Source organism: Papio anubis, chromosome 10 (assembly GCF_008728515.1).
Source record: "Papio anubis isolate 15944 chromosome 10, Panubis1.0, whole genome shotgun sequence".
NCBI lineage: Eukaryota > Metazoa > Chordata > Mammalia > Primates > Cercopithecidae > Papio > Papio anubis.
Genome location: NC_044985.1, coordinates 54,777,787 through 54,791,783, shown reverse-complemented (window position 1 = coordinate 54,791,783; position 13,997 = coordinate 54,777,787). Strand labels below are relative to the sequence as shown.

The window sequence follows — 13,997 nt, the reverse complement described above, 5'->3', positions numbered from 1 at the left end:
TATTTTTCAAGAGAAGAACAGAAGTGGGCAGCTCAGATATTATTACTCCTCAGTATCATATGGGACCTTGTCATTGTTAGTTCATGGCTTATATGTCAAAGGTCACAAGAAGATTCTATATATCTATTAGGATCACAATTATGATGTCTGCTTTCTAAGCAGATAACAGGAGGGAGGATGGGAGCAGAGAACAAGAAGCACAATTCTGTGTGCAGCCTTCTTGGATGTCTCATTGAACAACTTCTGCTTGCATCTCGTTAACCATCCTTCGCTGCAAGGGAAGCTGGGAACTGTAGTCTTTTGGCTAGGCAGATAGCAATCCAGGATAAAACATTAAATTTCCATTATTAAGGAAGAAGGGGGCTTGGGTGATTATAATTATGTAGCTTTATATTAAGTCATGATACATGGTTAAACATACATCCTCTTCTTCATTTTGGCTATTTTTGGCCCTTCGCAGTCTTAGAGAAATTTTAGAATCAGGTTTCAAGTTGCATATGCATCATACACACATTGTTGAGGTTTTGTTTGAATTGCTGAGGGTCTATTGGTTTTAAATTCTGTTTCCTCTTCCTTGAAGAACAATTGTGTTGGGTATCTAATTTTAGGTTGGCAATTATTTTCTCTCAGCACTTTCAAAATACTGTGCCCTTGTCTTGTGGATTCTACCATGGTTGGCCTAGACTTTTGATTCTCAAACCGTGATCCTCAGACCGGGAGCATCAACATTCCTGGAGAACTTACTAGAAATGGAAATTTTCAGGTCCTTCCTGAGACCTGATTCAGAAGCTCTGGGAATGGTTCCCAGTAATCTGTTGTAACAAGCCCTATAGGTTATTCTCTTGCCACTGTACTAATCAGGCCTATCTTTTGATGTTAGAGAGAGGCCTCTTTTCTGAGCATATGGCCACCTACAGAGTGAACAGAATTAGTATCCTATTGCTAAGGAAGAGTGGTGAGGACAGCTGTTGGGTAGGCAACTTGTGTATGTCATTTATAAGTTCAGTGGAGAAAATATTTTGTTATAAGAGATAGAGGAAAACTCACATTTAATTTGTTAATTATGAGATAGAGGAAAACACATTTATTTTTAAGTGATAGATACTTTATATACCATATTTTAGTTATTTTTAACAAAGTGAGGTAGATTGTGTTGCTTCTATTTAGAAGTAAGAAAGCTGAACTAAGGTTCTTGTAACTTAGCCAAAGTTAACCTTAGAGTATGGATTCGAATGCGGTGGATATGGATACAAACTTCCCTGTATGTACTTTCCACTGTACACTTAAGTAACATTTAACAGTATTATCTCATGGCTAAGTAGGCTTTTTTTTTTTCTTGTATCATACTCAGATATTTTATATTATTATTCCTATCTGTATACAATTTATTTAGAACATCAATAATATTTCTAAGCTTTTCATATTCCCCAGTCTGGACCTTTTGCATTTTCTACTTATGTCATAGGCTAACTGTGATCTCAGACGGCAAATAGATGAACAACAAAAATTACTTGAAAAATACAAAGAACGATTAAATAAGTGCATATCAATGAGCAAGAAACTTCTTATTGAAAAGGTAGGCTAAAAGTTGAGTAAATTTTCTCTTCCCCTTCATTAGCCGCTTTTGCTTTGTATGCTTTTATAAATTAATGAATAAAATTGAGTGACGATTTTTTTTTTCTCCTTTTTTCAGAGTACACAAGAAAAATTGTCAAGCAGAGAGAAGAGTATGCAAGATCGATTACGCCTCGGGCATTTTACAACAGTTAGACATGGCGCTTCATTTACTGAACAATGGACAGATGGTTTTGCATTTCAGAATCTTGTGAAGTTAGTCATTCTTAACATTTAAAAGTTTTTAGTATTCCTTTGAGTTTTCATTGCTTTAAAAGATTATAGATTTGTAATTGTGCTCTCCAGTTCCTCACTACTCTGAAATCATAGAATTTAGTACATTTGAAAGGGATATGAAACCAAGAGTATTATAGTTTTAGCTTAGTAATTTCTTGATTAATTAGCATTCGTCTATGGAATATAATATGTTATTCTAACTCTGATTTTCCGACATATTAACTGAACCTTTAGATTTACAGATGATATTTTGAGAGGGAAATTGTTGAAAATTTAATTTCACTGGAAGATGTGTGTGTGTGTTTATCTCCTAGGATTTTCCTACTTAGTTTTTTCCCATTCCCCATTCCTTACGTGTTAATATTCAGCACTTGCCTGCTCTCTATTCCTAAGGAAAAAAACTTCTCTTTTGCCTCAGATATAGTAAATCATTTATCAGTTAAACTGAACATGTGGCTTTAGCATTTCTGAGGTAAACTCTATTTATTATTTATTTATTTTAATTTCAACTTTTAGATTCAGAGGATATATGTGCAGGTTGTTACAGGGTATATTGCCTGATACTGAAGTTTGGGGTACAATTGAACCCATCACTTAGGTAGTGAGCATAGTACCCAATAGTTTTTCGATCCTTGCCCCATCTCTGCCTTCTTCATCTTTGTGGCCCCCAGTTTCTATCATTCTCATCTTTATGTCCATGTGTCTCCAATGTTTAGCTCCCACTTATACATGAGAACATGTGGTGGTTGGTTTTCTGTTGCATTTCAGATCAAACTTTAAAACAGAGAAATTATAGTTACCATATTTTCTTGAGTTCAGATGGTGGTAGATAAGGATTGATTGGCTGTTTATGTGTTAAGGAGTGCTAAATATGCTACTCCTTTTTTGGGGATGGGAGGTGGAAAATGTTTTTAAACTTGAAAATCGGGAGTAATGCTAGCATGAACATCAGCTTTTCCAGAGTATCCAGTTATTTGAAATAGAGGCAAAACTTTCTCTTCACTTGTTATCACACCAACATTGCTGTTCAAACACTGCCTCCTAGGACTTGCCACAGAATGGCCTTCTCTCTCAGCAGATTTATTCATCTTTTCTTCAACATAGCTGTGCTAGTTATACCACAGTGAAACAAAGGATAAAGTACTTGTGATATTAGAGAGTTTGGGTTTCAATTCCGCAGATAATGGGACTTGTTAAAGGTTTACATATAGTGTACGTGATCAGAATGATATCTACAGTGATAGTTGTAGAATAATTGATGGTAATGTGAAAATATTATTAGAAAGAGGATGAATGTTATTGATAGTTAAGATGGAGGGATATCCAGATGAAAGGTGATTAAAGCATGAACTAACATATCAACAGTAAAGTAGAAAGCAGGAGAAGGTAAATTTTTAGTGTTTTATGAGCAAGAGGCTCTGCTACTAAACCCAGACCTGTAGTTGTCCTGCAATGAATAAAAGAGATGGTTATATAATCAATATGAATGTTCTGAAATATAAATTCTACCAGTAGTTCCAATTTCTCCACTTAACTGTCAAAAAAGAGGCCAGGTGCAGTGGCTCATGCCTGTAATCCCAGCACTTTGGGAGGCTGAGTTGGGAGGATCACCTGAGGTTGAGAGTTCGATAACAGCTTGGCCAGCAGGGTGAAACCCCGTCTGTACTGAAAATACAAAAATTAGCCAAGAGTGGTGGTGTGCGCCTGTAATCCCCGCTACTCGGGAGGCTGAGGCACAAGAATCACTTGAACCTGAGAGGTGGAGGCTGCAGTGAGCTGAGATCACGCCACTGCCCTCCAGCCTGGGCGACAGAGTGAGATTCTGTCTCAAAAAATAACTACTAAAAAAGAAAATAATTACTTGTATGTCCTGACTTTCACTAATAAGCATTTATTGAGGACCTACTATGTTTATATCAAGCCATTTATAATTGGTGATATAACCCAGAGTGGTTAGAAGATGAGAGGAGAAATAAATAAATAAAAAGTAATAATAATCTCTAAACTGTATAGTCATCCCTGAATAATCAGCTGTTAATATCTATTCCAGTAATTCTTTCCATTAATATTTTAATCATTAGGATTATTACTGCTTATTTGCATTTATACCATCCTGATGGTGCCCTAAAATAGCCTTAAGATTTAGTTATTAAAAATTGAAATTTATTCCTGCCTCTAAATGAAAACTGGATTAAAGTCTTGTTCTCACTTTGCTATTCTTGAGATTTTTCTCTATTAATCTTCTACCTAGGTTCTTCTTGATTTTTTTCACTCCTGTCATATTCTGCTACTTCATCACTAAAACCATAGGGAAGGGGATGTGTGTAAGGTCAATTCTGCATTAGCAAAGTAGGAGCCCTTTAGTTCTGGTGTCAATGGTTGGGGAGAGGAGGGCATGAAATATTTGACTTGCTCTAAGTATCGCAACCATATAGGATTTGAAAATTTTTATTGGCATAGTGAGGTGACCTAAAAGAAAACATGGTTACTGTTAGAATAAGCTTAAGGTGTTGTATGATAAGTTGGTTTTTAAAAGTTTCACTGTTAACTACTTAATGCTCTGCTCAAACTGCTAAAATATCTAATCTACATTTTAATAATCAACATGGTATCTATTCGTTTTTAGAATTAGGGAGCTATTTGCAAAATTGTTTCAGATTCTTGAATGGTAAGCATTAATTTTATTTTTGTTACTTTCCCATTTTTCAGAGCCGTGCTAAGTTTTCTTGCTATTTTCTTGTCTTTTTTTTCCCTTAAATTATGAAAAATTTTTTTCTCATAAATTTCTTATGTTAAGGTTAATCTGTTTGATTTCAAAACACCAACTTCTCATTCCCGATTTCTTTTTTTTTTTTAACAAAAGTAGATTTAGAAAATAACTCTCTTCATATTAAACTCATATTTGCCTTTTGTAAATTTGTTTGCAAATACTGTGGTGAGACGCATGTGTAACATGTACCCCATACTTTAATAGTTTGGGGGCTTGTTTTAGCTCATTTATTTATTTCATTCAGGAAACATTTATTGAGCAACAGGTAAGTGCTGATCACTACACTAGGTACTAGGGATACAACAGGATACTGTATAAATAGACACCGTCTCTGTTCTTAGGGGGTGATGTCGTCTAACCGGACACTTTCTGATGGAGCATCTGTAGGAATGATATTTATTAGAAAGGATGAGGTGGGGAGATAGAAGGTCCCATGAAATTATATATGGCAACACATCTTTCCCTAATCTAGGGGTTTAGAGAACACCTCACTTAAAAAAATTCTTTCACATGAGACCTGAAAGATAAGTACAAGTCGGTTCACAAGAGTGGAACCAGAAGGTTACAAATGTATATTATATGGTTTTTCATGTTTTTTATGCATTTTTTTCCAATTTAACCATGAAAAGTAATGGAAGGTTAATATGGTTTTATTTGTTTATTTTTACACAGGCAACAAGAATGGGTGAATCAGCAAAGGGAAGATATTGAAAGGCAAAGGAAACTTCTAGCCAAACGCAAACCTCCCACAGCTAATAATTCTCAGGCACCCTCTACCAATTCTGAACCAAAACAAAGGAAAAACAAAGCAGTCAATGGAGCAGAGAATGATCCCTTTGTTAGACCAAATTTACCACAACTGTAAGCCTCCATTTAAAATTTTTCTTTTTTAAAATTGTTGCCATTGAGCGTGAATGTTACTAGTGGGTGTTATTTATAATTAATACTTAGATAGCAAAATTGATTATGACCAGGAAGGAAGGCAGTATTGAAAATTTAGCTCTAAATTAATACCCCCAAATATCTGAATTCTACCTTTTTAAGCAGAGATTTAACAATTCTCTTTTAAAACAGAGACTTAGGTAGCTAAGAGGTTACCAGAATTCACCCTTTCCTCTGTGTCTGAATCAGTTAAGAATCAATTGAAAGTTTTGGATTATTCTAATTTAGTGTTTCCATTCACATTCCTTTGTCAGAGAGAATGAAGTAATGTAACTGCCATTTATATATTTTCTCAACCTGTGAAAGCAGTTCATTAGTGGGTTATAGGTATTGTTTTTCCCTTTCTGCTTTTCTTTATTTTCTGGATTTTCTTTCTTAATGAGTTATGCTTTATAACTTAAAGGACAAAGACATTTTTTAAAAGTTACATGCTTATTGTAGAAAATTTGGAAAATAGGACAAAAATAATAAAATAATATAGACTATGATCTCATTTCACAGAGAACACCATTGTTAAAATTTCAATATACAGATGTATCCAAACTTATATAAATTTTCTGTTCTAGAAGAACTTATGTAAACTCATGTGAGTAGAAAATACATAGGCTGGGCATGGTGGGTCATGCCTGTAATCCCAGCACTTTGGGAGGCCGAGGTGGGTGGATCACCTGAGGTCAGGAGTTCTGAGACCAGCCTGGCCAACACGACGAAACCTCGTCTCTACTAAAAATACAAAAATTAGCTGGGCATGGTGTCAGGCACTTGTAAGTCCAGCTACACAGGAGGCTGAGGCAGGAGAATTGCTTGAACCCGGGAGGCGGAGGTTGCAGTGAGCCAAAGTGCCATTGCACTTTAGCCTGGGGGACAAGAGTGAGACTTTGTCTCAAAAAAAGAGAAAATACATACACCCTCTAATGTCTTGTGTGTCATATATTTGTTTCTCCTCTATTGAAAGATGGTCTGTCATCCATGCTTTGAATCCCATCCGCAACTGTATCAGGAACCTCTTCCGTTGATACCTCCTTTGTGCTCTACTTGTTAACTTCTGTTCAGAAAACATGTAAGCAAAACCATTAAAAAACTCTCCCTCAATTACAAATCCCTTTAGTCTCTATATTCTGTCTGTCCTATTCATAACTAGGCGTCTTGAAAGAGTTGCCTGTCCTTGTAGTCTCTTCTGCCTTGTCTTCCAGTCGCCCTTTCTTAACTGAAGTTGTTCTTGATTATCTTCCTGAGGCTAAATGTTGTAACATTTGGGTCTTTAACTTACGTGGCAGCATTGAATATTGTTGACTTATTTTTTTCCAAAAAGACTCTTTTAGTTTTTAAGATACTCAGTTTCCATTTTAACTCATCCAGCTGCATCTTCTCAGTATCTTTCTATGGGCATTGTTTACTTACCAGTCTGTAAAATGTACATGACTTGTAGGGATATGTCCTAGGCCATCACATTTCTCACTCTGCGTATTCTCCTTGAGTAGTATCTACTCTTAGGGTTTCAGTTACCATGTACATCCTGCTGACATCAAAATTACCATCTCAAGCCCACTTTTCTCTGTTGAGTATCAGATAATTCTTTCTCAGTCTTGAATATCATATCCTGCTTAGTTGCTGTCAGTACTTAAATGTCTCACAGGAACTTCTAATGCAGCCTGTTCAAAACTATATTTACTAAAAACAAACAAAACCTTATATTTACTGTTATCTTTCCCATTCAGTCTGTCTTTACACACGCACACCTTGCCCCTTTTCTGTGTTCTGTGAGTGGCACTACCATCCTCTCACATGTAAGAATTGTAGTTGTCACCTTTAACATTTTAAGTACAGATTTTATTTTTTTTTATTTTTTATGTTTTGAAGAGATGAGTTTCCCCATGTTGTCCAGGCTTGTCTTGAACTCCTGGGCTCAAGCCGTCCTCTTTGCCTTGGCTTCCCAAAGTGCTGGGATCACAGGCATCAGCCACTGCACCTGGCCAGATTTTGTTGATTTTTTTCTTAATCCATTAGTGATTAAATGGTGATAATATTAATCTTTCAAAGTTCATCTCAAAATGTACTTTCTTCTTAAAGCCTTTCTTAATTTTCTTGAGCTGTTGTAAGTTACAATTAGAACGTTTTGACTATCATTAATTTTTAAAAAGAACTGTACTTTTTGTAAGTTAGTAAATTTGTTTAAGAAAAAACAAAAACACAGGTGAATGACTGGGTTGGTGGGTTGTTATGTTAAAAGAAAGATGGGGTGTCTCACACCATCATCCCAGTGCTTTGAAAGGCTGCAGTGGGAGGATCGCTTGAGTCCAGGAGTTTGAGACCAGCCTCTCAACGTAGTGTGACTTTGTCTCTATTTCTTTAAAAGAAAAAAAAAAGGAAAGTGTGTGTTTGCTTTAACTCTACCCTGTAGATACCCAGTCCTGCTAGATAGCAGATATATCCACTCATCCTTTATGTAAGTTCCCACTAACACCGTTCATTCTAACTCAAGTTAATGCTATCTTTTACTTGGGTTATTTTTATAATCTCTCCCTCGTCCCATTTCAATTTTGGTTTCTTCCTGCAGTCTATTTTCATGTCGTACAGTCATTTTTCTGAAATAAAAATGTGATCCTTTCATTATCTTCCTTATAACCCTGACAAAGCTCTCCAATACTTGAATGATATAACCCAAAAGTCCTAATATGGCTTATAAAGCACTTCTGATGTGGCTACTTCTTCCTTCTCTGGCCTCATTGTTGCCATCATTCAGTACTTCTACTTCACTGTCAACATTCAGACTCTCACCCATTGTCTTAATTTCTGTTAGTCTTTTAAGTCCCACAGTAGTTATCGCTTCCTCCTGAAAGCTTTTCTTTAATACATGAAAGATGGGAGTTACTTATTACTTTGAGGTATCACCATAGTAAGTACCCTCTATCTCTTCAGTCACAGCATCAGTGTCCACTTAGGTAATGATACTAGGAACTTGCCTGTCATCTTAATGTTTCCCTTTCCCTCATTCTCTGTGTCTGTTTCCATAACATTTTCATGTTTGCTCCATTCTTCATTTTCACGGTCACTGTCTTAGTATAGGACCTTGGTTTTTTATTAACCTAGATTATTGTTTTTCATGTCGCACCGTGTTTAACCTCTGTCAGTGACTTTCTAGATAAAATTCACCCACATGAAGACCCTTTATGTAAACCTTATTTCTCACTTTAGCCTCATTTTCCAACATTTGCCCTATGTATATCTTAAGTTAAACTTTTTCAATTCTCTAAATGGACTGTGCTTTCTTGCTTCTGTGACTTTATCTTGTTCGTTACCTTTCTTCATTTGTCTCATTTCCTATTTATCCTTTAAGACTTGGCTCAGATGCTTTAAATGCTTTCTTCAAAAGGAAGTTCTCTCTAACCTTTTTTTTTTTAACCCGGTTTCTCCTATTGCCCCTCAAGCTAGGTGCCATGATATTTTGTGCATACCTGTGTGTATTGTAGCATTTATTTCACTGTTTTATCTCTGTAATCTCAATGCCTACCACAGTGTTTGGTGTATGGAAAGTGGTCAGTACTAAATTATAATACATAAACATTTAGGCTGGGTGCAGTGACTCATGCCTGTAATCCAGTGCTTTGGAAGGCCAAGGTGGAAAGATCGTTGAGGTCAGGAATTTGAGACTAGCCTGGGCAACAGAGCAAGACCCTATCCCTACAAAAATAAAAATTAGCCAAGTGTGGTGGCATGTCCCTGTAGTCCCACCTACTCAGGAGGCTGAGGCAGGGGGATCTCTTGAGCCCAGGAGTTTGAGTTTACAGTGAGCTGTGATCACTCCACTGCACTCCAGCCTGGGTGACAGTGAGACCCGGCCTCAAGGGAAAAAAAACAAAAAAAAACCACATTTGATTGAATTTAATTTTTTTTTTGATAGATTATCTTTCTGGTTTGTCACAGGTATTTTGTTTACTACTTGTCTTCCAAGATGCTAGCAACTTTAATTGTAGTCTAATAGTCATAGTCTTCTCTCATTTCTATCCCGTTTTATTCCATACGTTGACCTAAAACTAACTCTGTGGCAAATGAAGTGATGGGTACTACATAGCAATTTGATTGCATTCTTAATCAGATTATAGGTTTAAATAGGGCAAAAGGCCACAGAAGCACTTTGATTCATACATACTGCAGTTTGAATAATGCTTTTTTGACACTAAATTTCACATCTCTACTTGGCGAATTATCTTTTAAAACTTCTTTTGAATCACTGCTTAGTGAAAATGGCTTTGGCTTGTGTGCAGAGTATCTAGTATAATTAGGAGTCAAGTTATGAATCTTTAGTTCTATTATCTATCAAGAAATTAGCATAGAAAATGAAGTTACTGTTATGTAGTACAGTAGTCCCCAGCCTTTTGGCACCAGGGACCAGCTTTGTGGAAGACAGTTTTTTCATGGACCAGGGTGGGGGCTCGGGGATGGTTTTGGGATGAAACTGTTCCAGCTCAGATCATCAGTCATTGGATTTTCATAAGGAGCACACAGCCTAGATCCCTTGCGTGAGCAGTTCACAATAGTATTTGTGCTCCTATGAGAATCTAATGCCACTGCTGGTCTGACAGGAAGTGGAGTTCAGGTGGTAATGCCTGCTGGCCCGCTGCCCACCTCCTGTTGTGCGGCCTAACAGGCCATGGATGGTACTGGTCTGTGGCCCAGGGGTGGGGAATCCAGATGTGGTGGGTAGGACTTTAGGTTCTCTAGTCAGACAGATGTGGATTCCAAACTTAACTCTCCCAGATTATTTTTAGTAAGTTATTTTACTTCTTTGAGTCTCCATTTTCTTGTGAAAGTATCTACATTATACTGTTGAAAAGACTGTGGGAGGTAATGCATATACTTGGCATGGTTTTTGGTTTATAATTTATTTTTAACTATTAGCAAGAGTCAGTTTTTTTAGGTGATAACTAGTAATTTTAGTTGCAAAGACTTTATTCAGAGTAAATGGTTTGGATTTACTATTAATACTGTCTTTGGATAAAGTCTGATGACACTTGCATTGATTTTTCTTTGCTAATACATTTTAACCAAGATTTTTACTTAAAATATATTTCAAATTAAGCTTTGGTTATATCTATTAGACTTACATGTTGCATGTTTCACAGAGGGTGACTGCAAAGTTAAGAGTAAGTAATATTTTACCTCATATTTTATATTATTGAAGTTTTAGAGGTCATTGCTTTTCCATTATAGCTTTAATTTTAAATTAAGAATGTATTTTAGGCTGGGTGTGGTGGCTCAGCCCTGTAATCTGAGCATTTTGGGAGGCTGTGGCGGGAGGATCACTTGAACCTAGGAGTTTGAGACGAACCGGGGCAACATAGCAGGACCCCATCTTTACCAAAAAATAAAAAATTAGCCGGATGTGGTGGTATGTACCTATAGTCCCAGCTTCTCAGGAGGCTGAGGTGGGAGAATTGCTTGAACTCGGGAGGTTAAGGCTGCAGTGAGCTGTGATTACACTCCCCTCCAGCCTGAGTAACAGAGGAAGACCCTGTCTCAAAAAAAAGGGATATGTTTTATATAACGTTATTAGTGGACTACTTATCTCTTTTTAAAATTAATAAACTTATTTTTTAGAGTAGTAGTAGGGCAGTAGTAGTAGGGCAGTAGTACAGTAGAATTGAGCAGAAACTACAGAGTTCCCATATACCTAACCCCTGTCCCCACACAGGTACATTCACTTCTGCTGTCAACATCCCACACCACAGTGGCACATATGCTACCTGCATAGACATATCATTATCATCCATAGTTACATTAGAGTTCACTGTTGATGTTGTACCTTCTGTGGGTTTTGACAAATGTATAACTGATTTTTTAAAAATCCTGTCTGAAAAATCTTTCTTTCATTGGAGAATTTAATCTATTTTTCAATTCATGTCATTACTTATTGGGGCTTAAATTTGGTCGGTCTTTATGCTTCTGTTTATCCTACCTAGTCTCCATCCCTTTTTCTTTTTTTTTTTCTCACCTTTTATTGCATTGACCAGTTTTTGTTTATTTTATTCTTTTTCTCTATTACAGTATGAGCATGTTTCTATACTCAGACCACACATATATACATGTGTCTACCTGTAGGACATCATTATTGTCTTGCTTAGTCAATGTTCATATGGACTTTATCCACATATTTATTTTTTGCTCTTTACTTATTTCTATACCTGTCATAAGATCTTTCTGCCAAGAATACCCTTTACAGATTTTCCTTTGTAAGGGAACATTACAGAGGGGTCTGTTGGTAGTGACCAATTTTTGTTTGTCTGAAAATTATTTTGCCTTCATTCTTTGGATATCTTTACTGGTTTTATAATTTTGGATTGGTAGTTATTTGAAGAGACGATTTTTACTGTCTTCTGACTTGCATTATTACTATTGACAAGGTAGCTGATAGTCTTTAGAGAAACAATCCTATATGCAGCATAAGCAGTATTTGAGGATGAGATAACTAAGAGTATTTCAGAAACAGATGAACAAGATCAGTCTACAGGTTCATGAAGGCCAGCAAATTCCAGGGGGTGTGAATGAAAAGAAATACTCACCGAGGCCGGGTGCGGTGGCTCACACCTGTAATCCTACCACTTTAGGAGGCCGAGGTGGGTGGATCGCTTGAGCTGAGGAGTTGAAGACCACCCTTGACAACATGGCAAAAACCCATGTCTACTAAAAATGCAAAAATTAGCCAGGCATGAGCCTGTACTCCCAGCTACCTGGGGGACTGAGGTGGGAGGATCACTTGAGCCTGGGAGGCCAGGGCTGCAGTGAGCCATGTTCATGCCATTGCACTCCAGCCTGGGTGACAGAGCGAGACCTCTGTCTCAAAAACAAGAGAAAACTCATCTATACACATCATAGTGAAATTTCAGAAAATTAAGGCAAAGAGAAAAAAATTCTTAAGCAGCCAGAGGGAAAAAAGACATATTGAAATAACAGTTTAGAGAGGATATTCAGGCAAACACCAACCAAAAGAAAGCTATATTAAATCAGACACAGTAAAATTTAAGGCAAAAAAAAAATTATTAGAAATGAAATGGTTATTATAAACGGTTGAAATCACTAGGAAGCTGTAATAATTCTAAATTTATATAAATGTGATAACATGGCCTCAAGATAAATAAAAAACATAATAATAGATCCACAAATCATAATGGGAGATTTAAACACATTTCTTAGAAATAGAACATGTAGATAAAAATAAAGCACTACAAAACAAAACACGCGATGCATGCAAGATTTAATGGGATTGGCAAACTTGAACCGATGGACATATATAGAATACCTCCCAACATCTGCAGAATACATGTTCTTTTAAAAATGTTGACTATAAAAAAAAATTGGTTATAAAGCAAGCCTCGGCAAATTTCACAGGATTGAAAGTTTATGTAAGAGTGGTATTCTTTCTCCTTTAGTCATTTGGTAGAACTCTGGGATGAAAATGATTGAAATCATTATATATGTTCCCTGACCACAATGCAATTAGCTAGAAATCTGTAACTAAAAGCTAGTGGAAAAGTGCCAATGAAAATGAGGGAAAATTTTGAAATGAAAGATTTCAAAATATTTTGAAATGAATGTTAGTGAAAGTGCTACATAACAAAATTGATAAAATGAATATGAAACAGTATCTAGAGAGAAAATTACAGCTTTAGTTACGTATGTAAGAAAAGGAGAAAAACTAAAACTTTACAAACTAAGCATCTATTTCAATAAGTTAGAAAGAAAATGAGCAAGAGAATTAACCAAAGAAGGAAGAGGGAAAAGATAGCAGAAATTAGTATAGGAAACACACATACAATACAGAAAATAAACCAGTTTTTTAAAAATAGTGTTAAAATTTTTGTAGGGGGAAAAACCTAATAAAACTGATATGACTGATTTTTAAAAACCACAGCCATCCCCAGGAATGAAAAAAGGAATATTTACTACTGTTTCTAGATATTTAAAGGAAACAACACATATAAAATTGCTTAAATTTGAAATCTTTGTGAAATTGACCCATTTACAGAAAAATGCAATGGAACCAAAACTGACAGTAGAAGAAACAAAATCCACATAATTCTGTAACTATTAAATAAAATGAATCTGTAATTTAAACATTTATTCAGAGAAAAACTTCAGGTCCAAATAACTGCATCTAAGAATTCTATCAACGATTTAAGGATGAAATAGTGCCAGTCTTTTACAAACTGTTCTGAAGAACAGGAAAGGTAGATATGCTTCCCGCTTGTTTTCTGAGGTCAACATAGTCTTGATGCCAAAACTCAACAAAGACTGTACAAGAACGATAGTTACAGGCAAATCTCACTTGTAAAAATAAATGCACAAATCTTAAATAGTAACACAAACACAACGTATAAGATGTAAAAATGCTAGTTTATGAAGACCCCAAGTTGGGTTTATGTTGGATGTGCAAGGT

The 13,997-nt window shown here is 36.1% G+C and overlaps 1 protein-coding gene across 6 annotated transcripts in view; it reads left to right on the top strand.

Moving 5' to 3' along the window:
• The window catches only part of TLK1 (tousled like kinase 1), a 166,493-nt gene that overhangs the window by 106,175 nt on the left and 46,321 nt on the right, over window positions 1-13,997 (top strand). For all 6 annotated transcript variants that reach the window (XM_031651351.1, XM_031651352.1, XM_031651354.1 and 3 more), the window contains 3 exons: window positions 1,466-1,576; window positions 1,694-1,830; window positions 5,294-5,482. In XM_031651351.1, coding sequence (XP_031507211.1) covers window positions 1,466-1,576; window positions 1,694-1,830; window positions 5,294-5,482 — 437 coding nt within the window. The remainder of the gene's footprint in view (window positions 1-1,465; window positions 1,577-1,693; window positions 1,831-5,293; window positions 5,483-13,997) is intronic.